This window comes from Rhipicephalus microplus, chromosome 4 (genome assembly GCF_043290135.1).
Source record: "Rhipicephalus microplus isolate Deutch F79 chromosome 4, USDA_Rmic, whole genome shotgun sequence".
Classification (NCBI taxonomy): Eukaryota; Metazoa; Arthropoda; class Arachnida; order Ixodida; family Ixodidae; genus Rhipicephalus; species Rhipicephalus microplus.
In genome coordinates this window covers 172,203,732-172,228,258 of record NC_134703.1, presented here as the reverse complement: position 1 = coordinate 172,228,258, position 24,527 = coordinate 172,203,732, and the positions used below count along the sequence as shown (strand labels likewise).

General features: G+C 43.2%; 1 protein-coding gene across 1 annotated transcript in view; it reads left to right on the top strand.

Annotated features, from left to right (window-relative positions):
* LOC142814450 (uncharacterized) overlaps window positions 1–21,605 on the top strand; it is a 107,287-nt gene extending 85,682 nt beyond the window's left edge. The window contains exons 5-6 of the mRNA XM_075893209.1: window positions 17,713–18,077; window positions 20,074–21,605. Coding sequence (XP_075749324.1) covers window positions 17,713–18,077; window positions 20,074–20,112 — 404 coding nt within the window. The 3' untranslated portion in view covers window positions 20,113–21,605. The remainder of the gene's footprint in view (window positions 1–17,712; window positions 18,078–20,073) is intronic.
* Window positions 21,606–24,527: the final 2,922 nt, after the last annotated feature.

Genomic DNA, 24,527 nt, shown 5'->3' with positions numbered 1-24,527 from the left:
TTGTTACTTTGGTTGATTCAATTCTAATGTTTTCTTTACTCTGTTAGCAATTGTCTTTGTAAATAGCTTGTATACTACAGAGAGCAAGCTAATTGGCCTGTAATTCTTCAAGTCCTTGTCATCTTCTTTGTTATGTATTAAGATGTTAGTATTCTTCCAAGACTCTGGTACTCTTCCCGTCAGGAGACACCTTGTAAACAGTGTGGCTAGTTTTTCTAACACAATCTGTCCTTCACATTTCAGCATATCTGATGTTACCTGATACTCACCAGCAGCTTTGCCTCTTTGCATGCTCTCCTAAGCTTTTCTGACTTCTATCATTACTTTTGGGTTGTCATCTGGGTTACTGCTAGTTCTTATAGTATTAAGGTCGTGGTTGTCCCGGCTACTGTAGAGATCTCTGTAAAACTCTTCTGCTATTTTGACTATCCTATTCATATTGGTAGTTATTTAACCTTTTTTGTCCTATAGTGCATACATCTGATTTTTGCCTACCCCAAGTTTCCTCTTCGCTGCTTTGACGCTTTCTTCGTTTTTCAGAGCGTGTTCAATTCTCTCCATGTTATACCTTCTTATATCGCATACCTTACGCATAATAATCAACTTCGAAAGCTCTGCCAGTTCTATTTTGTCTGTTGTACTTGAGACTTTGATGATTAGATGTTTCTTAATGAGATTACTCGTTTCCCCAGAAAGCTTGCCAGTGTCCTGTCTAACTACCCTGCTTTCAACTTCCACGGCACACTCTGTAATGATACTCGTCAGATTATCATTCATCGTATCTACGCTAAGGTTGGTTTCCTCACTAAAAGCTGAGTACCTGTTCCGAAGCGAGACTCTGGATTCCTGTACTTTTCCTCACAGTGCTAGCTCATTGATTGGCTTCTTGCGTATTAGTTTCTGTCGCTCCTTTCTCAAGTCTAGGCGAATTCGAGACCGTACCATTTTATGGTCACTGCATCGTACCTTGCCAACCACTTCCACATCCTGCACGATGCCTGGGTGTGCACTCATTAAAAAGTCTATTTCGTTCTTATTTTCGCAATTAGGGCTCGTCCATTTCTACTTACAGTTTCATCGTTTTCGGTAGAACGTATTCAAAATTCGTAAATTATTGCGTTCTGCGAATTCTACTAGTAGCTTTCCTCTGGCGATTCTAGTACCGATGCCGTTTTCTCCTACTGCCTGGTCTTCAGCCTGCTTCTTTCCTACCTCTGCATGACCAGGGCAGAGCCAAGGGGAAAGCTGTAGAAGTAATGCAAAGAAGCAAAGCCGCTGGTGAGTATGAGATAGCAACAGACCTGAACGATGGCGTAGAAATTGTGTTAGAAAAACCGGCACCTTATATACGAACTGTCTCTTGACGTGACGGGTACCAGAATCTTGGGAGAACGTCAACATTATTTTGGTTCATAAAAAAGGAGACGTCAAAGACTTCAAAAAATGCATGTCGATCAGCTTACTGTCTGTTCTCTACAAGCTATTTAAATAGCTAATAGTATTAGGGCGAAGTTAGACTTCATTCAACCTAAGGACGAAACATGGTTTCGTACAGGCGACTCCACAATAGACAATATTCATACTATCAATCAGGTATTGGAGAAATGCGCGGAATGCAACCAACCCCGATGCATAGCCTTCATAGATTACAAGAAGCGTTTGACTCATTCGAGACATCAGCAGTAATTCAGGCACTACAAATGAAAGCATCGAAGAACCTTTCATAAACATACTGAAACAAATGTACATTGGATCAACAGACACCATAGTTTTATATAAAGAAAGCAAAATAGTCCCGATAAAGAAGGGAGTGAGGCAGGGAGACACGATTACTCTAATGCTCATCACCACGTGTGTAGGTGGTTTTCAGGACCCTAGATTGGGAAGAGTTAGGAAGAGGGGTAATAGAAAGTAGCTTAGTAACCAGTGATTCACTAATGATATCGCCTTGATGAGTAACTCAGGGTATGAATTAGCTCATCATTGCAGCACTTGACACGGAAAGCAGAAGAGTAGATAAAGAAACTAATATACATAAAACTAATATGCAACAGTCTCGGCACAAAACAAGACTTTGCGATAGGTGTAGAGGGAATGAAATTTGTAAAAAAATATGTCTATTTGGGTCAGGTAGTAACCACGGAGCCACACCATGAGAGTGAAATAACTACAAGATTATGAATGAGGGGGATCGCATTCGGCAAGCGCTCTGGAATATTGAACGATAATTTGTCACCAAACCTCACGAGAGAGGTATATACAAGCTGCCTCTGGCCAGTACTTACCCACAGAGCAGAAAAAAAACACCGCTCAGGTTAAGTTTAGGATGACGCAACAAGCGAGGGAAAGGAAAGTGATATGTGTAATGGTAAAAACAACAAGGCACAGTGGGTCACAGAACAAACCGGATTGAAGGATATCATAGTTGAAATCAAGAAGAAGCAATGGACATCCGCCGGGCACGTACCACGCAGGCAAGATAACCACTGGTTCTTAAGGGTAAGTGCCCAGATTTCTAGAGAAGGCGAACGCACAAAGGGGAGACAGAAAGTTGGGTAGGCCGATGAGAATAATAAATGCGCAGGTATAACTTGGCAACGGAAAGCACAAGGTCGGGTTGATTGGCGGATCATGGGAGATAATTTTGCCCTGCAGTGGGCGTAGACAGGCTGATGATGATAATGATGCTATAAGCGGGATCTTTTGTCGTCTGTAACGTAAGCAAAATGCCATGATGGGCTCATATTTACCGGCATTATTTAGGAGCCGTCAATGGCTTTAGTGTATGGTGAGGGAATAATAAATGAGCAGCTATGAATTTTTCGTATGTGATGACAAGCTTTCTTGTTCTTTTTAATGTGAAGGTGCCCATAACTAGTCGATTCGTAACTCGGCATTTTATTGTTCTTCTCAACATTACATGACCAGTGAAAAAACTTTACCAAGCTTGGGACACACACAGTGCACCAACCTCACTGCCCACCACTAGTGCACAACGAATTGGAAAACAAGCAATAAAACTATTCAGTGAAGGCTATTTAGCCCTAGCAAGATTTAATAAGTATCCGAAGACACCACTGATTTATTTTGTAATGTGTTCATATCCCGTTGTCGAAACCACTTGCTAATGTAGCAAGTGCTACATTAAAAATGTAGTGTTGAGTTTCCATAAAAACTGTGAGTAAAAAGCTGGCTTTTTCTGAAGTTTGGACACTGAATCAGTGACATATTTTATGTCTTGTATCAACTTTTTTTACTATGTCCTTCCAATCACTGTATTAGTTTTTTTTGTGTGATGTGAAACACTCTTATAAACCAACGCACTTAAGAATTAAATCAACCATTAATCCGAACAATATCAAAGACGATGACAAAATATCTGTCCGCCATTCTTCAATGACATGGCAGGAAGCGGTTTTGAGTCGAAGTGCCTGAGAACTGTGTGTCAGAGCACTGGAGCCAGAATAGTACCTGTGTACCACGAAAACTTTTGAAAGGCGATATAGTCGACGGCAGCCGAAGCACCGCAGCTCTATCGACTCGATAGAGTTGTCGTACTGCTACACGAAAGTTTGCAACCAGCCTTGAGTGGTTCAGGTGTTTCTCGCTAAAATTGTATGGAGTTGTAAATCCTAAATGCAAAACTTTTATTTGCCTACTGCAGGCACATGTATCTATCTATCTATCTATCTATCTATCTATCTATCTATCTATCTATCTATCTATCTATCTATCTATCTATCTATCTATCTATCTATCTATCTATCTATCTATCTATCTATCTATCTATCTATCTATCTATCTATCTATCTATATATGTGCGTATGGGTCTCGATGCTCTTGTGATCACTCTCTTCACTTGTGATCACTCTCTTCACCAAAAATATGTTGGCTGGTAAGATGGTCTGAAGAATACGACTCACTGGTGATAAAATTGAGAATGTGACAATCCCGTCGCGTACGTCCTGAAACTCTTCCGCCAGACACGTGAGGCACAAACCCGCAGACACCGGTGAGTTTGCCGCGGGTATGTGAGTATGCACCACAGGGAGTATTTTTTCTACCCAGGAATCGCAAGGACGTTGAAAAATATTAACGCGAAAGCGCCAAGAAAGACGTTAACATCGGCAGCAGTGATGCAACAAATGAAAACGTCACAGCTTTGCCACAAAGGTGAACAAATTAATGCGATAGCAACAAAGTGGAAGGTCACACGCAGAATGGTAAACTGATCGAAACGTTCCCCACGTTTTTCACGCACAAATGACGCACGAAACGTACTCACGGGTACGGATGAACGCGCATAAGCTTCTCAGTTGTTACATCGCCCTGTCTGAAAAGCGCGCCCTTTTCGCAATCGGAGGATGTCCAACGATTGCAGGGACCTTTGTGCGCCCGGTAACTACAACAGAATACGCACGATGTAAGAATCTCCCCACTGCAAGATAAGGGAGCACGATCGAGCGTACACCCCTATATTCTCTACGCAGGCAAAAGTACGCGTGAGAGATGAGAGCCGCCTCACGCTCACTGGGCCATCTTGCTGATATTGCTGAAAACACGATTGTTCCCCCTTCCCCGAGACGCCCGCCAACAGCGGTAAGTGGTAGATATAAATAGCTTGCCGTTTGTACATCCAAGGAGGTACCCCACGGTGGCTTAGTATAGTTAACGCCTCGCATTCACGACGTGGAGGTCCCATGTTCGATTCTGCGCACCGTAGTCTTCTTTCTAGATTCCTTTCTTTCTCGCGTTTGGTATATACTGATACGTATACATATACTGTGCATGGCATCGACGTCGACGCTGACGCCGGCGGCGAAATCCAGGCGAGAGTGTCTATATAATTGCTATCGCAATAAAAAAAAAACCCGCCAGGCTGCTGCACTCTCACAGTGAGAGCTGGAAGAGCAGCGTTTGAGATTTCTTTCTAAACACTATTGGGGTAATTGCTACAAAAGTACTTGCTGGGTACCCACTGCGCCATAAATTACCATATTTTTTGTAGTGGGCTGGCATTCCCTGCGCTATCATTTTTTATTCTTCATAGAACCATTGTATCCGCTGCACACTTGCTCTGAGTATTGTGCGATTTTTTTATGCAGAGGACGAAGCCTTGATAAAGAATGGTGCTTGAAGTTGGTATGCGCCACAGTTAATAGCTGATGAGCAAGCTTTTGTAATGGATTAGAGTATTCGACGACTCACTCGTTAAGCAATCCGCATTGTGTGATACCTGGTTATTCCTTAGCGGTTAAAGAACGCTCCGTTTCTTATATTAAAGTGAGTCATTTCCCGTCATCGAGCCTGCATAAGGCAATTTTGCCAACAAGCTCCAAACATCAGCGTAGCTCAGTAGTAGAATACAGGACTGGCACGCAGCAGACCCGGGTTCAAATTCCATCGTGTCCTAATTGCTCTTTCTTTACAGAGTTTCTTTCTCATTTTTGCGATACTGGTTACGGCTACCAGTGGCGGCGGCAGACAGCTACGGCATCGCATGTGACCTGTGTTCTGATGTCATAACATATTTTGCTGTAGAATAGCTATAAGGGCCACAGTAGGAATCGAACCCGAGCATTCTGCGTGGCAATCGGGTGTTCTACCACAGAGCCACGATACTATTTATGAAAAAGACACTCTTCGGGCGTGATGCTCGTGAAACGTCAATTGTTGTTGCAGTGCTCAGTATCCAATTTTATAACGATTACCTATTCATAGTCCTATAATAGGCCATCTCGTCGACTTAACGTCAATTGTAGTTAATCCATTGAAGTTGAGTTTTGTAGCTACATTCAAGACTATCATTCTCTCGAGTATAGGCGCTACATATAAGCTTACCGCTTGTGATGTTGCTAACACTCGTGTTGCTGTTGGCATCGTTATGCAAGTGCAAAATACTAGTTAAATAAAACATATGCGAGTGTTGATTAGATGTCTGTGCGTACGAAGTGGGTACATATTCTTAGCTTCATCGAGCCTAGCTAATTATAAAAGAGCCCCCGTTTTTCCACATGCCTTTCATAACGTTGATTCGCAAGTTGCGCGAAATCTGTCGAAATTATTTATCTCCCTTCCACATTATCATAAATAAAATAATACTATTACGCCTTAAGGTACTCATGCATCTGTTATTTTTGGTAACAAATTTCAAAAAATTGCTTAGAAGTAACTATGAATGGATGTTTGCTTTTTAAGTTGCTGTGCAGCAAAACTGTGTCCACGTTGTCATCGCTTCTCAACGTTTGTACCTTCACACTGTTTTCGTTTCTGTCACGCAATAGCCATCGACGTTTCAACACAAGTGGGGGTGGTTCGTTAATTTGGTGCAGTATTGACTCAATGGCTCTCGAAATCGCCCGTGGGACAGCTCGCGCTTGACAGTTTATTCATTGGACCATCGGTTGTTTCACTGGCTAACCAAACTCTAGTGTTACAATAATAGCCAATGCAAGGGAAGTGAAGTATTGCTTTCTTGCTTCAATTTTCTGTGGTCAGCATTTCAGTCTGCAGAAGTGCTAATTATGGTCCAGGAGCCAGCCTTTCGGCTTTTCAGACTCGAGGTATTGCACAGATTTATTCTTAGCGTTGATGGGGACACTTATTGTGCGTTGCATTCGCATTATGCAGCTGCAATCACCGCAGGCGGAAGCCACTACACAAATCGTCCCCAGAGAAAGCCATCGACTTCGTAAATTAGCAATTTCGTGCGCTTGCGTGATGGTGTCTATAAAGAGAGGCCCTTCAGTGAACGGCTAACGACATGGTCGTTGTGGTGGTATAGCCACTGTCTGCAGCCCTCCGGTCCAATCATTACTGCCGGAAATCTAACTAACGCTGGCGCCATAATCAATCTTAACAAGTCTCAACTCGAACATCTAAAACATATATCGATTGACCATTTTTTTCCCGGGTCCTAATGACTTTTTGCTTTCGTTTCCATGCTTCGCTTCGCTTACGTTGGATTGTTCTATACTGAAGGCCATCTGACAAAGCCGCTTCAAGTAAAAAAATTGGCGGCGCATTGAAGTTTTGTACTTGTTGCGACGCCTTTGTTAAGAGCCTTTTAACGCAACGCTCTTGGAGGTGGTTAATCAGAAGCATGGCGGAAACTACTCATTCTGCTACGACGTCCTCATAGTGCTTCGTAGTCTCGTTTTGGAATCTGTATTTGTTGAATTCGTGGTGTACACATCCGGGCTGTATCAACAGCCCTTATTTTTATATGCGGAGCAGCTTATAGCCGAGAGAAATCTGGTGTACACGTCACCAGACTTACTGCGCAGGCGAAAGAGCCGGCAAGAACTGCCAGAACATGCTCACGCGCTAGAGCGTTTCAGCCTCTGTAAGGGGCTGGGTAAGACGCTGTGGCTTCTTCACGTTATAGTATCCCAGCAATCATTTGTCGTTTCAGCCTGTGTAAGGGGCTGGGTAAGACGCTGTAGCTTCCTCCCCATATAGTCTCCCAGCAATCATCTGTTGTTTCGTCTATCACTTACTTTATTTATACTGCCAGTTTTCTTCTACAATGACTATCTTCCAAGAAGTCATATATCAAGACACAAAAACTTTGAACTCTTTTGTGGAGGGTTCTTCTTTTAAGAAATTGGACAGAATTTTGGTCTTTAATTTAAACATACGTAGTACGAAAAACAAGCAAACTGATGTACTGATTAATTCTTTAGAATAAACGTTCGAGTTTTCGCCCTTAACTGAGACTTGTTGGTCCTGCACGTAGCATGCTGTGTTTATTTAAAGGCACTAGTGTGAAAGCTTGCATAGACCAAATTGAAGGGGTAATGGTGTGTCGTTATATATACAAAAAGAAGGTTCATATGCTGTGCTTCACAAATTTTCTTGCGTCAGCACACATTATGACTTCATTCGCTTACATTTGTAATGTCCCTGAGTGTCACAGTATATCGACCCCATCAGTGCTTTTATAAATTCGATGTTTCAATATGCGTCCATGAGAAATTTTAATACTGTGTTTGTTGGTAAATTCAGCAACGATTTGTCACTTTTCACTCCTCAAAGTAGACAATTTTTATATGTAATTGAATTATATTTCTGTAGAAACCTAATAAGTTTGCCAAGTAAAATAACAACAAAAATAATACTCTGCTATACTTATGTATAAATAAGGATAGTAGCCACGTCAGTCCTGGTGCGCTGATTGATTGATATGTGGGGTTTAATGTCCCGAAACCACTACATGGTTATGAGAGACGAGTGGAGGGCTCCTTAAATTCGGACCACCTAGGATTCTTTAACGTGCACACAAATCTGAGCACATGGGCCTACAGGATTTCCGCCTCCATCGGAAATACAGCCACCACAGCCGGGATTTGATCCCGTGACCTGCGGGTCAGCAGCCGAGTACCTAATCAACTAGAACACCATGGCGGGGCAGTGCTGGTGTGGTAAAGATGGTTGGAGTGATCACTTGTTAATGTTATGTTTTTTCCTGCAGCTAAAAAAATGGCAGCATATCTACGGAGTGAATAATGGAGAGTGGGGCGAAGCATTCGTCCATCCATGCGTCCGTCTGTGTGACCGTTCATGCGTCTGTTCGTGCGCCCGTCCCTGCGTTCGTTCATGCATCCGCCCCTGCGTCCTTTCACGCGTCCATCCATGCATCTGTTTGTGTGTCCGTTCGTCCATATATTCAACACTCCAAGTCCCACCATCTCGTATCTTTTTATCATATATTCCCCATATAGAAGCACCGCCATTCAGTGGACATTCCAAGGACTAAACGAGAGGTGGCACATGCACACTTTCTTACGGCTTGCGCTTCGGGTCTACTTCCCACCTTCAACCACCTTGAGTTCATGGTATATACTAGTTCACTGTATTATTGGCACTGCGGCCCAATGCTCGCTAAACCTTTCTTAAACCAAGGAGGTTACGCCGAGCGAGTATACCGTAGCAACCTTTTCCTGTCAGATAGTGCTCAATGTACATGCCAGTGGCTGCTAATGTGAAATGAGAGACAGGAGGATTCAGTTTTTAATTTCTTACGGCTTGCGCTTCGTATCTGCTTCCCCCTTTAACCACCTCAAATTCATTCATGGTATATACTAGTTCATTGTATTCATGGCCCTGCGGCTCAATGCTCGCTAAACCTTTCTAAAACTAAGGAGGTTACACCCAGCGAGTATAGTGTAGCAACCCTTTCTTGTCCGATAGTGCTCAATGTACATGCCAATGGCTGCTAATGGGAATCGCAGCGTGCGCGTTGACTAAAAGCCGAATGCTCTTGTCTCTCATTCCTCATTAGCAGCCATTGGCATGTACATTGAGCACTATTATTTATTGTTAAACAGCGCACAGAAGAAATCTCTCACCGGCATCACCTTGGAGGTCGAATGTTATTTCGGGTATGTGCCACTGGTGGTTACGTACTACGAGGAACGCACAAGCCACGCCATAAGGAGCTTCGCCCCTAAAAACAAAAGCGTTTACAATGATCCTCGTACACATCTCTCTTTTATTGTAAATGCATTGTAAAAGTTTTGGCTAGTATTGAAAGTGTAAAACGCCGTGTCGATAGAATTATTCACCCCACATAAAACACAAGCACTCTTTATTACCATGATAGCAGCATAGAGGCGAGCGTGCTGAAGCTGTGCTCGAATGGTCTGAGAAGCAATAGATGGGACCGGGTTTGGCAGCTAGAGTTTTATAGCCCCCAGTGGTGATGTAAGCCTCCGGTAAATCTGCGGTGGTGGGGTCTCTTATCGGAAGCGTGTTGCAGCATGTGGCCGTGTCACGCGAGGCTAACCAGTGACGAGACAGTCTGTGCAAGTTTGTGCGCAGTGGTTGCCACAAAAAGATCGACGGGAATATTGGTTACAGTTAGCGCAGCCCTAAAACATCGTATGATCTATTCCTGCAACATGTCAAGAGCCGTTATGATGCGACTTTTTCACTACCATACTATAAAAAGCACGGAAAGTCTCAAAAACCATAGATTGACATAGACCTGTACAACATAATGAGAAAATAGGATAAACTACACCATGTCTTCATTAGAATAACGGACATATCTAGGTTAGATGAATGTAAAAAGCCCGCAACAAACTAAACTCTGATTTGAAGAAAGCGCGCATTCAGTGTTATCAGGCATGATTCGCAGAGGTTCCTTGCGATCCTAGAAAAGCTTGGATTGAGCTACGTTCTTTAATAGAAGGAAGATAAGGTTGCATTCCGTCAGTCCTAGCGATTGACGGTGTTGAGATTAGAGAAGGTAGCTAATATACGTTTCTTAAATTTAAGTGCAGCAGCTCAGAGAAAATATGCAGCAAATGACTACCGAAAATTCAATTCTTCTTCCTCTGTGAACTCTATTGTTTTCACCTTTGTAGTCAATTAAAACTATTACGTACCTGAAGTCAATAAATAAAAATAGTACTGCCTGTTATGGTGACATCAAGGTTGAAACAAAATGAACATGTCGCCAAATCTCTGTGTGGCCCACTGCAGCATATCTGCAATGAAGCTTTCGCCTCTGGTTATTTTTCTTTCCTGGTGCCATTAGGATAGCTAAGGTGGTAGACATCCGCAAAGGTGGCTATCACGATGACTTGAATAACTACCGGCCTATTTTTGTGCCTCTTTATTTTTTGAAGCTTTAGAATTCTCTATACAATCAGAAGAAACAAAGTTTCTTCGTGATCAATGCTAGCAAGGCAACAATTTGGTTTCTTTGAAACGGAATCAACCGAAATGTCACTCTCGGATATTAAAGCATTATTACTAAGTAATATAGATAATAAACAATATAATGTTGCATTACTTTTAGACTTCGACACAGGTGTTCGATTCCATAAAGCCTTTCATTTTGTTTCAAAAGCTTTCTTACTGCGATAATAAAAGCATCGTACTCAATTTAATACGCAGTTGCTTATTCTACAGAGGACAGTTCGCAGGTGTAATTGGCCACTGTTCTCAATCTCAGCGGGAAAAAATATTGCACTTCCCAAGGTTCCATTATCGGATCATTATTATTTATTATTTACATAAATGGTATTGCGGACATACAAAGAGCTGCCAGCATATTTCTCTATGCAGAAGACACGAGTACTTTTTTTTCAGACAAACATCTACGTCAACTTTGAACTGTGTCTAATAGATGAGTAATTTAACTATCACACTGAGCATATGAATTGAGTACAGCCTATTGTAAAAAATTAATTGTACTATTTTGAAAAGGAGAAACAATGCTCATGACAATGATGCCTGTATGAGATTTCGATACTGCTCAATTTGACGGATTCCTAGTTATAAATTTACAGGTGTTGTGCTTAAAAAAATATGACCTATAGACACTTCGCATAAACAAGATCCATGCAGATTTGTGCAGGTTAATCCTAATGCGGTGTAATAACAGCTCCTTGGTGCCTAAATGGTTTAAACTGCAGTTATAATATGCCCTTTTTCACTTTCAATTGCAATGCAGTCTGCTAATCTTCGGTACCACTACTCAAACGAAATTCGTTAGATTATTATTTTACAAAAAAAGACCTGTTAGTTTCATCGCAAATCTTAAGCGAAATGACAACACAGCGCCATGCTTTTTCAAGGTTAAAAATTAGGGGAACCTTAACCATTAGGAGTCGAACACGATAGCGATATTCTAGTCCTAGTGCGTACCTCAAAGACTTAGTGTATGAAATATTTTCGAACTTGCTATGCACCTACTACGTTGCCCTAAGAGTGCAGCAGCGGGTGTGTCAATTTAATTGGGCTTTGAGCTCTGAAGTCTTTATGATATTCTCATGTTCGGACGCCCTATGACGATGTACACTTGTGCCAAGCATTAATACAACAATATTTCATGTTGTATTGTGAATCATATATACAGGATGAGTGTGTAAAGCATGAAAGTTATTTTCATTGCATTTCCAAGCAGTGTAAAATATTTTAACTGTATTCATAAGTAAAAGCGTGGCTTTGTGTTGGAAGAGCCGCTTGGCACGAAAGAACCCGCAATCAATTTCCACTTAGAGACACAGAATTTTTTTACTATTTATTTTATTTGCATATTTCTCTGTTTTTGAGTCACAAAAAATTTCTCAGTTTTTCGGTCACGCAAAACTGATGATTTTTCACTCCCAACCAATGGAACCGACACTGACCCCGGAATTTCTCCGAAACGAACCCTTTAACTCTGTGGCGTTAATAAACTGAGAATTAATCAGTTATTCCCACTCAATCTTGCCATAGATATGAACAATCAAATTTAATACGACACATGAATCTTGTCCCCATCTTCATCATATGCCCAATTAAAATATCACCTAAAGCACAATCGGCTTTAGGCGCCTATGTTTCGAATTAAATATGGTGCTCAAATTGTCACCTACTTAATGCCAGATTGCGTAAATGAGAACCGACAAATCACCAAAATGATTCAAGACAACTTTTTGACATACCACATCCGTGAAAAATGTTGAATTACTTTTTGTTCAGCTTGTAATCTTCCAATTATATTGTGCAGTTGCAGCTTTTTATAAATTTTTCCTGTTATTTGTTTTATACTGTTTTGTAGTATTGATAATCGGGGCTCATATAAACATTTTCATGCCACGCAATATTGTTAGTGTGTGCTCAATGTATCTACTTTACTTTCTGTGTTTGGTTGTCTGTATGCTTGTTTTTTGACCTACTTTCTTTTTATTTATATTTGCACGTGTGCCGCGGTTTTCCACCCCTGAGCAATGTAGGCATAGGGGGGCTTTTCTCAGGTGATCTTATCTCCTTTTAGCCCCTAACCTAGAATATGACTGTCTCAATAAAGTTCAAACTCAAACTTAAATAACGAATGCGTTGTCTCTCAGGCATAACGCGCTGGCATATGATAGCACGTTCGGACCAAGGAGGATTAAACAAAAAATGCTTTTAATCCTCCTTGGTTTGGACCTGCGTAAGTGGTTGTGTGAGAGGCAGACGCTTCTCGCCCTTACACTCATTCAGCAATCACTTCATGGCGTCGGGGAATGATCATCTGCAGACGCGTTATAAACGCACGTGCTGCCGCTTGGCGTGCTCCAATAAGCGTTCGGCACGAGTAGCAGCAATGGAAACCATAATGAATTCAAGATGTGCTCCACTTACAAGGATGCGCTAAAATCGGGTGAGGTGCCCGTGATGAACGGAAGTTAAATTAACCCCTGCGCTTTTTCGCATGCTACTTCTGGTTTCCTTCTGTGGAAGGTGGTGTAATTTTGATCTGCTGAAAGTTGCCTGACTAGGCGAAACGCAACATGGGTATACTTTTGGAGATACCAAATTCGACTAGGCGATTTGATACCTAGAACAGCTCGAATATTCATCCCTAAAAAGGCGTCATGCATGACCAGCTCTCAGTAATAATTTTTATAATTTAGCGAATGCTTGTACTCGTTATATTTCTTGTTTTTTAGTAAGTAAAAGATTGATTTTATTACTAGGTAACAAAAAATATCATCTGATTAAACTTTTGAACAATAAACAATGTATATAGTACAATATAAACGAGGAATATGGCACAATGAATGCAGCTTTGAGTATTCATAAAATTTGGGGACTCAAGTCACAATGAGTTTTGTGGTTGCGAATGCCTGTGCAGGTAGACTTTGCTGCTCTGTATACAAACTCACTTTGACACACCATCAAGTAACGGCCGATAATAGTCTGTGGGTGTTAACTGCAACCACATAGAGGTGGCCACTTTCCGGCACCATTTCGGCAGTGCTTTCTGCGAGTCCTAGCAAAGGCGAACTTGCAACATCAGCGTGATTATATGACAACAAACATGGAGTGATCGGTGCAACACCACCCTTCACTTGAGTGTGTGCATGGAGCCGTAGTTTAATTGTGCTATCGTTTTCAAAAAAAAAAAAACTGGGAAAGATGGTGGAATAGCTTTTTTAAGCATATTTTTTAAAGAAAGTACAGAAAGCATGTTGTACAGTTTCCCACTAAAAAATTTGGAGCACTAGACCGGTGGCCGATGATCGGCGAAGCACACTTGCGGAAAAATACAGCCGTAATCTGCGCGTGCGTGGCATCCCTAGCAAGCGATTCCTGCTCCGTAGAGCGAATGCAGATGAGCGTTTGTTTTGTGTGAAGAAAGAATAAAAGATAAATTATGATTTGTAGGCTACAGCGTGCTCGCGCTTTATGCAGCGGCATACCTAAACGCAAGCGTTATGCTTGCGGCGAGTGTTCAACTTTGTATTGAGCTTTTATTTACCCTTCCCCACTAAATGTCAGTAAGCTCCTTAATTATCTTAGTTTGTTATGACCAGGGTTATTGTGGAATTTTTATCTTCAGTAGTTTCTCGTAAACTCTAGCCATTACTGTTCGAAATAATTTGTTACTTTTGCTAATTACTTAGTTTGTTCATTTATTAGTAAAATACATACTTCAGTACGCTTTAATTATTGTGTGATCCTATGCGCATGTTTGCTCTTAATAAATACTTGTAAACGTAAAGGTGTTTTAGGACTCCTCGATGACTTTTTATTATTAAGTTCTTCCGAATGCTTTATTGAGCTCTAAAAGTTCACCATGGTTGTAGGCCCGTGTGCTCAGATTTGGGTGCACGTCAAAGAACCCCAGGTGGTCTAAATTTCCGGAGCCCTCCACTACGGCGTCTCTCATAATCTTATAGTGGTTTTGGGACGTTAAACCCCACATATCAATCAATCAAAAGTTCACTATGCCGCTTTCACTTTTTTGCGACAGAGAGTGTTGTCGAAAACGCGTCATCAGAAGGAAATATGCTACGGTTATTGAAGCAGTTAATAATATAGCTTTCAAAAACGTCGGGATAGATTAGCTTGCATGCAGCGCGCGAATGCTCCACCGCTTGCAGACGCACGCACATAGCGCTTTGGAAACGGCATCTACACACTGAACCCGTGAACGTTAAAGGTACCAAACTCAATAATTGTAGTGTTCGGCAACCCATATCCGGATGCGTTGGAGAGCGAGGTGAGCTGGTTAGTTATATCGCGCATGCGCGGACCGTGGCACTACTCTTTTTAATGGCACGCCGCAACGATGAGTAACTACCTCTGCAGCTCTCCGAATCAATTTGTGGGCACCTGCAAATGCTGTAGAGGATTCATGCATTGAAATTGGTAGATTCTGGGAGCGTAGTACCGTGGAAGTTCTCAACTACATTAAGAAATTTCTGAATTCATTTCTTGTGGCAGTAATTTGTAAATAAATACAGAAAACTTTTAAAGGTAACAGATTGTCTCTTTAGGGTGTTCCTCTTATCCACAATGTGAATGGGTCTCGTCTATAATAAAATACTGAACAAAATCGTATAAACGTTATATTGTTCTTTTAATTGCTGATTAAGCAAATTGTGGAGCAACATTTCATCTGACTATGCTGGAGGGATGTGCAGCATTATTAAAGGAGTAGCACAGAGGTGGTGGTCCTCCCGTATACACCGCCGGCGTACCTCACTTTTGTAGAGCATAGAGTGCGTTATACAATGGTTGGTGCATTGGCCCTTGCCGGCGAGAAGCTGTGTTAGTGTCAACATTACTTTCTTCACTTATGTAACATAATTACCACTATTCAGCTAAGCCTGCACAGCTAACGTCCCCTATACATTTCTTGGTTTCATTGTCTGCAAGTTTTCGTTGTAGCTCATGGTTATTGTCACCTGTTGTTTCCAATTTCTTTCAATTAGGCAACAACTACTCACACGAGAAACAAATCACAAAACATTGGCGCCGTATCTGCATGTAATCTGCAAATGTCGGCGAAAGACGATAGTCTTGCTGTGGAGAGAGTGAACAAAACATTTATTTGATGTTCTGTGCAAGAAAATCGGTGAATGGTATTCCGGAGGTGCTGCGTTAGAGTGTCTCGAGCATGCAGCGGAGGCGAACGAGCGCGTCAAGTCACGTCACACGTGAGACAAGAGCGCCATCTGGCAGTTTCTTTTGGAAAACAAAACGCGTGGCCGAGCGCGCCTGTCTCAGAGGAGATAAGCAGTAGAACGCGAGGCGATGGGTAGGTGCCACCACCACCTCGTCTTAGTGAAGCGTTGGAAACACCGTTCCGTGCAAGCGTTGCATGGTAAGCGCAGCGTGATGAGCGCTACGGTCCTTAAAGTTACTTATGTGTGCGTTTTCTAGTAATAGATGCATATGCGAAATATATGCGTGTTGTTATGGTGCCCCAGGCATGCGCAATAATTGCTTTTTAGTTGACAATTGCACAAGCATGAACGCTCAACCTTGAGCAACATTAGTGGGTGCTGCGGTTGGGGTCGGGCATTTCAAGTACCCGATGCCGGTAAGAGTGGAAAAACAGACAAATTTACAGCCAGCCAGCCAGCCAGACAGACAGACAGACAGACAGACAGACAGACAGACAGACAGACAGACAGACAGACAGACAGACAGACAGACAAACAGACAGACAGACAAAAATTTTTGCGTCGAAGGCCCCCAAGAAAGACTATCGTCTTTAAAAAATGAATTTGCCGAAGAGTACGATTGGGCTGATTGCTGTACGATTGGGCTGAAGTGCACTTGGAAGGCACTTTAAAGTATTGACAGGAAATCTGGAACGAAAGTGTACAACCACTTCACACTTGCAGTTCCATTATATTGAGCTAAAACATGGAGGATACGAAAATGGCTAGAGAAAAAGCTGGGAGTAGGGGAGGGGCCGCTCAGCGTCCAGTTCAATGTAAAATGATCGAAACACCATTAGGAGATTGGAGGATGACGCTAACGATACAGTGTCATAACTGGCAATACAAGGAACCGGCATGCAAGGGACGCTCATCGGCGTACCTGCCATACGCTCTCCGCGTTCCACAGGAACGCGAGAAATCTCTTGGCGCGCTGCGAGGAACGCGCATCGGCAGGCCTGCTGTACGCAGTCAGCGTCTAGCGCGGGCACGGACGGCTATAAAAGGAGCGTGTCGGGAGTTCGCTGGGCTCTCTCTCTCTTTCTGGACTTCGCTGGCCCGCTCGTCTCGAGTGCGCTCTGGGCCCTTGTGATGCAAAGGCGCGTCAGTACGCTCTCGCTGCAATGTACTTCTCTTGCAAATATGTAAATTAAATGCATCTTCTACTTGTTCGTGAGACGCGTCGCAAGATTCGTCCTTCGCCGGATCCTGGGTGGCAGCCTCAACCCCTCCCCGGGCATATCAACAGGAACAGACAGGAGCCAGATATCGTAGCTGATGTCAAACGCAAAAAAAGACGATAGTTATAGCACGACAACAAAATGACGACACAGAGACAAGAAGGACGCGACTACACGAGCGCTCGTGTCCTTCATGTCCTTCTTGTCTCTGTGTCGTCATTTGCTTCTCGCGCTATAACTATCGTCATGCCATACCAACTAGCCCAAGCTGCCGCGAAAATTGAACCTGGCCTGGCCACGTAAAGTGTAGGTCATGCAACCACGGGACAGTTATAGCAACAAAATGGTTGCCGAGGGAAGGGAATGGCAGTAATGGCAGGCAGAGGACCATATACAATGACAAAATTAGGTAGTTTGAGGAAAAATATGAAATGAGCTCGCCCAGTATACACCAAACTGAAGATCATTGGGACAGCCCGTCATACTACATCGCACTAGTACAGACGGATGATGATGACGATCATAATTGTGCATTACTTCTCACCTTCTATAAAAAAGGCGGGTGAATCTCAAATGAATTGTTTTTGCACTCGCAGGCTGTTCCCGCCGCGCAAGCGGCTCCTCGGTCAGGTCGCAGGCCTCAAAGCGGTCAGCGGCTTCCAACAGGAGCGGCTCGCTATCCAGGGTCGGCTCCAGGCAGGCCCCGGCTGTGGCTAAGGGTGCCGAAAGTGCGGCCGTCGCCGCCGCTGCTGTGCCCTCCGAGGCCTCGGGCACCGAGGACGAGGACGACTGGGTCCCACCGGTGCCCCCGCCGGCCTCCTTCGGAGGCCAGCAGAGGAAGCCGCCGCACGAGCCTGTGAGCAGGGCCAGCTCGTCGACGATGGAAGCGGTGCGCCCGGACCCTGAACAGCCCATCACGCGACCGCGCAGGTCGCCCCTATCACATGACGTGCGCGACAAGGTGAGGGGTGTGTCATAAGTTCTATCACTACGGACACGTGTCCTTGTGGACGCATATAATGAACGTTTGTAAATAGGAAAACCATCGTGAGAAGAAGCGTGGCACAAGCGAAGGAACACACAACAGACGACTCCTCCTGTGTGTTTCTTTTACTCGTAAGTCTCTTCTTGCACTGTTTCTTTGTTCATTTACGAATTTTCAACCAAGTGCCCAACGAACCACACTTCTGTAATAACCGTGCTGGACTAGATAAAGCTATCGCGTGTCTTACCATTCAGTACAGACCACGTTTTCTCAATATTTGTGCCTTCTGGGATGTTATCGGTGCGCTCATCAGATCGGATGCTCGATTCGCACACCGTAATAAAACTGGCGTGATTTGGAATTGATACGACCTATGGCGCATATATTTTTATGTACACTATACGCGTCGTTGAAACGCGAAAAATTAGGGCTAAATAATATTTCACGTCTATACAGCTCACGTCATGTCACCACAACTTTCACTCGCACACTTACATTAAAGACAGTGCCGTTACTACTCAGATTTGTGGGACAGTACGCGCTCAGGCTGAGCACTCGTTATAAATAAAAAAACATGGCTGGTCCCTCTGTGTTAGGAATACGTAGAACACGAAAGTCAGACTTGTCTTCATTAAGGGTATTGCGTGTTTATTGTGCACTATATTGCCATAAGAGGAAAGGAAATAAGAATATAGCCAGAGAGTGCAATGCCACTTTGGTGTTAAAAAGTGACGTTCCGTTTTGACGTACACACACTGTACGATGAGGAGTGTATAAAAGCTAGCGTGTCTGGTTTAATAAAGCAGGTAAACGATGGCTCACAACTGCACATGTTGCTGTTGTTGTGCCTTATTAATCACAATGTTCTGCTCTCCCGCTTTGAGTGGGCCATCTGGCCGCAATATATGCAATTAAGTAATCTTGATAGGAAGCTTTGAAAAGTTATGCAAACAATATATCAGGGAAATATCAACGACATCCGGATGACGATAGTTATAGCACAAGAACAAAACGACGACACAGAGACAAGAAGGACATGAAGGACACTGTATCGTCGTTCTGTTTTCGCGCTATAACTATCGTCATACCATACCAACTAGCCCAAGCTGCCTCACTTCTAAGGGACATCCGGATATAGCAGCAAAAAAAACTAGCGTTATTGTTTACAGGTGCAGTTTGCTTGGTTTTTTCGCAACGTGTCAGTAATTATACATGCGAACTTCTCCTAGAGTCGGAAAGTTTATGAAGGGGAATCCGCAAATTTTCTTGTTCACTATTCCCGAAAACGTTGAAAGTGCGGAATGCGCCTAGGGTTTATGCTCAACAGTTACTTCACTGATGGGAAAGCATGATCAATACTCGTGAAACACGGAGCCACACTGTTTGAATACAGTTGTCGCGGAGTTAGACGTGCATTGATGAAGAGAGCGTCAAGTATCAATGATCAAATTTGACGATCAGCCCTACAGACGAGGTGCACTGTGGCAGCCTACAGAGAAGCTCTCTGCGCATGCAGTGGCAGATTGAGGGATGTGCTGGGCGTTTGCCATCGTAAATGACGTGAAGATGTCCACAGTATACCTGTGTAAATCTTGCGGTATTTCGCACAAGTTGTCTAATGTGTTATGTGCTAGTGTTATGTGTTCCCCAGCATGATGTACCCCCCACCCCCATCTGAAGGCCGACTTGGCAGTAAGTTTTGAGCATGAATGGGCTTTACGCTACTAAGAAATAGATCCTGGTAAGTTTCAACCATGTGTTGTACGTGGTAATTTGGCAAATTGTTTAGTAAAGATCCTCTTCTTCTTGATTGACCGTAAGACACCCGCCATGCCGCCTCCGTGAAAATCGACCCTGAGTATCGAAAGGTCACCGACGCTTGGCTAGACTGTATCATTTTTGCGTTGAAAGCCATCTTGGGCCTAGACGCCCCACAAGTATGACTTATAACTTCTTTTTCTTGCTCTCGCAGGATGTTACCGGCTACACAACGGCTGCAAATTTAGAGTAACCTGCATCACACTACGTCTGAAGAATCGTAGCATGTAGTGGTGTAACCAGTGACAATGCGAGAGTGGGACAGCGACGCAAAGTGTCAAAGATTGGGTCGTTCGACATCAGGAAGATCTGCAAGCACACGCACACATGTGCCATGGGAGATTTCGTCCACTTAGAGACTGTAGAACAAGCACGACGTAGAAAAGTAGGGTGCCAGCGTAATGTAACGCGACGAACGTGACGTTGTAGTTGTCGACGGCGATGCGAACCACGTGATCGACATAACGCGCGAGGACCAGTCAAAGTAACAGAGGACGCTGCGATGCTGACGCTGGCCGCGCGTGCACGAGCAGATGCGCCGACGTGTTTGGGGGTGCGGAACGAAATTCGTCGATTGCCGGTGGGCTTTTGGAGACACCCGGCTTTGTTATTTTCCCTAATTAATGATTGAGGAATACAGTCTCTTTAATACAGAACACACTTACATACGGAAACACAGAAGGGTGGTTCAGCATGAGTAGTTGGTAAAACTGCATTTCGATGAATTTCCGTGAATAGCGAAAATTCTGGAACGGCATGTCGGCCCAGGTTTTAAAATGAAAGCACAGTGGTAACATTAGCGTGGTGCACAAATTCAGCCTTTTTTCTTCTTGTATCAAGTGCACTAGCAGGAGTGGCGGACCAATACCTCTTTAGCCATCTCTGCTACTACTGGCACTTACGTTAGCTCACGCGAAGGATAATTGACCAGTGGACGTGACCTTAGGCTAGTTGCCCCTTACATTACGTACATCGGCGCAGTGATAGAAGAGCTCGTGTCTCGAGCTACTATGCCGTGCTTTAGAGCGCTACACTTGATTGTTCCTAATCACGTGAACGTAGGCAAACTCACCCGCTTGTTTACTTTTCAGAAAGAAGTTAAGCACATTACGCTTCTGCGCACCAGGGGGCCTCGCAAATGTCATTTTACTTGATAGAGTTTTAAGAAGCAACACTTCTATACGCACTATGCCTTGAGACGCTTTTATTACTGTGAATTCTCAGCTATGCACATGTCTCACGTTTGCTTGCGTTTAAATAATCTTTATCAGAGTGCTTGAAGAAAATGAGACAAAAGACACCGACGAAGACGAAGAACATGTAAAAACATCAGCACTTCGCCCCGACTTGAAAACCTTGTTACTGGTTTGAAATGGTTACTAAAGAGACTCTCGAGCGGAGTCTTAGATATCTTAGTATGAAATAGTACTTTTTTGTATTTTAAAAAGAACCTATTTTTAATTCATAATTGTTACTGAGCAAACATTGTTTCGTCCGGCTCACAATTAGATTTTTCACAGATATGCCCAGACACCACAATCAAGTTTAAAACGTTGTTTCTAATACTTGTAAAAGGGATTCATACCACAACTTCGTTATGTTTCTGCTCTAATTTTTTACAAAATTGATTTGTACAAAATACAAGTTGTGTCTGTAATCTGAACTAAACTGTTAATAAACCTTGTCCGGAAGAACGCTGTCGAAGTCTGTTTCACTTCACACATTTCTTTATAGCTGGAAGCTTTGCGGCTGCTTCGTGATTTTTGCTTCTACAGACCAGCTAACTCCAGGCCAGGAACAAACATCTTCATTGTAGTTGAAGTCCTATAACTTCAGCAGAAGAAATTTGCCCACAAGTCTGCCTGTTTACAGGTTGTGTAGCACGAGTGTGAGCAGTGCGAAACCAACACGGGGACGGAGAGTTACAACAAAAACAAACAGACCTCATTAGCGTTTGCGCTGTTTACTTTCGAAATTAAGTACCATGTAGTCTCAAATCTGCTGTGTCTTCCTGTTTCGCACGCAAAAACAAACAAGGCACCGTACTTATATTTAATTAGCAGAAGGAACATTTTAAGGCTCGCATATTCGCAATATTCGTATTGCGTGGGTTATATACGATATGCATGGCAGGTTGCTTGCGGAATTGCGTTTGATTAGAAATTTTTTTTTCAAATAAACCAGTAAATAGCGCAAGAATTTAAACAAATAGTAATTATTCAGGTTCAGTTTGGGGAAAAGTGTTGGAAACCAGAAGGTCCTACGTGCAAGCAAAGTTGTTTCGAAGAACCTAATATAGTAGTTTTATTTCTTGAAATATCCGTTGCCAGAAGCTCGAAATCATTTACATATTGTTATAAACTAGATTTTGCTTTGGTGTCTTGGTTATACTCAAATAAAGACTACAATATAAAATAGTGGATATCACAACATTCTTTTGTTTTTTGCTGCCATCTTTTATATAATCAATTTAGAAAGGTGCTTAGGGGAAACTTTATTTTCTAAAACGAGGCGTCCGGTAATCCCCAGCATCAGGCTTATTTATTTCGGTAAGCTTCTGCTTCTACTGCCCTGTTGGCCCTAGCGAACAGTTTTCACTGAATAGGGAAATAAAGGCGATGACAAGTCTGACGTGGATGCGAACTTACAAAGGTAAAATTCACCAGAGAATCATACGGGAAGAAACAGTGCTCTGGCAAATAATACTCCCTGTGGCAGAGCACTGGCCCATCTTTCTCTATATTGTAAGACATGCAGCCACGTATGGCTTGCTCAGTCTTGCGGTACCACCAAGCCACGCCTGCTATGATCAGCAGCGTCCTCCAATGCGCTCAAGCCACGGTGTAGTCCAGGCCAAGCACCAGGCCTCACACGAGAACTTGGTCCACTTGAAGCGAGGTCTCTGTTGTCTTACGTTGGAAAACAGGGAAAAAATACTTCCCGCGTGTGCATCAGTGTTCGGCAGTGGAACAGCAGGATCTAAAAACTTGGGGCATGCAGTAGATTAATTGAAAACTGCCAGTGAGGGTAAGTATATTATTTGGAGGCAAGGCTCAGGCAGCAAGCCACTTCTTTATTTCTACACGATCCTTCACTGCGCTACTCAAACCCAAGCGGTAATGATGTCTATCTACAGGCGATAAGATGAGATGTACGAATACTGCTCAGACGAATTTCCCCGTGCGCCGAAGTGGTTAACCACGACACAGCTTATACTGTGCAGAGACGCGGAATAAACGGCTTGAGACGTGAAACGTTAATCATTTCAGAACAATGACAACGACATTTGGAAGAAGCCACAAAGGGTGTGACATTATGGTTTACAGGAGACGATGGTAATTACGTAAGGCCCAAGTAATCGCGACTGAAACTTTTCGCACAACTTGGGAACACGAGTCGGCGTCCAAAGGAGCACTTCGTCGCCAGAATGGAAAGAGACATCGTGACTGGAGCTGTCGTACCGAAGTTTTCGATGGTGTTGACTAGCTGCAGTGATGAGCCGAGCAAGTTCCGACGTTCTTCAAGTCTGGAGACACACTTCTCGGGTTTAGTAGATTCGCTCATCGGAGTGGTGAAGAACAAAGTGTCGATCGTGAATGATTCCGAACGCCCATAAACAAGGTAAAATGGTGAAAAGCCGGTAGTGCCTTGGACCGCAGCATTGCGAGGAAACGTCAGAATTGGCAAGATGGTGTTGGCAAGATGGTGGCAAATTGTCGTGAGTGGGTCCACTATAAAGCGATATCATGTCAGTCAGTGGGCGGTGGAATTGCGCTGTGATGCCATTGGTTTGAGGCTCGCGTGCTTTTGTTTTCTGAACTGTACTACGAGCTTTAAGCACTTAATCACATCTCGACAAAACATTGGCATATTGCAGATACAGTAGTAATCGATGATATGTGATGCCGGATTAAGGAAGGTTTATATGTCACTTTGAAATCAGCATAACGTTACAGGGAGGACGTAAATTATGCCGTACATGTCTTCCATGTCATGGTCATCATGTGTTGACGTTTCATTTACCTTCTTCGTCTATTCACATCACGTGATGCCAATATGGGCAGATGTGGAGCTAGTGAAACGGCTGCGAGCGAATTATGAGCGTGGCAGCTTGCCATGCACTAACATAAAACGCAGGTCATGATTACCATGTTTGGACGCATGATTTGCCTTCGTAATCTGTTCACATCACGCATTACCGAATTCAGTATATGTGAAGCTATCAAAACGACCACAAGCGTGCTATGAGCTTAGCATTTATCATATTTTACATGACACGCATATCATGATTATCACGTTTTTTGCGTGTGATTTACCATCGTCGTCAGTTCGCGTCACGTGATACCAAATTTGGTATATATGAAAGTACCGAAACAGCCCTGAGCGCATCATGATCATGACAAGTATTCATGGTCTGACATGATACGCATCTCATGAATAACATGTTTGCACCAGTCATATAGCTCCGTCATTCATTCACATCCTGTAATACAAAATTTGGTATAAGTGAGGCTAGCAATACGACCACGGGTGCATCGTGAGCGTGGCATGTAGTCATGTTCTTACATGACACGCATGTAATGATTATCCTGTTTTGACGTGTTATTT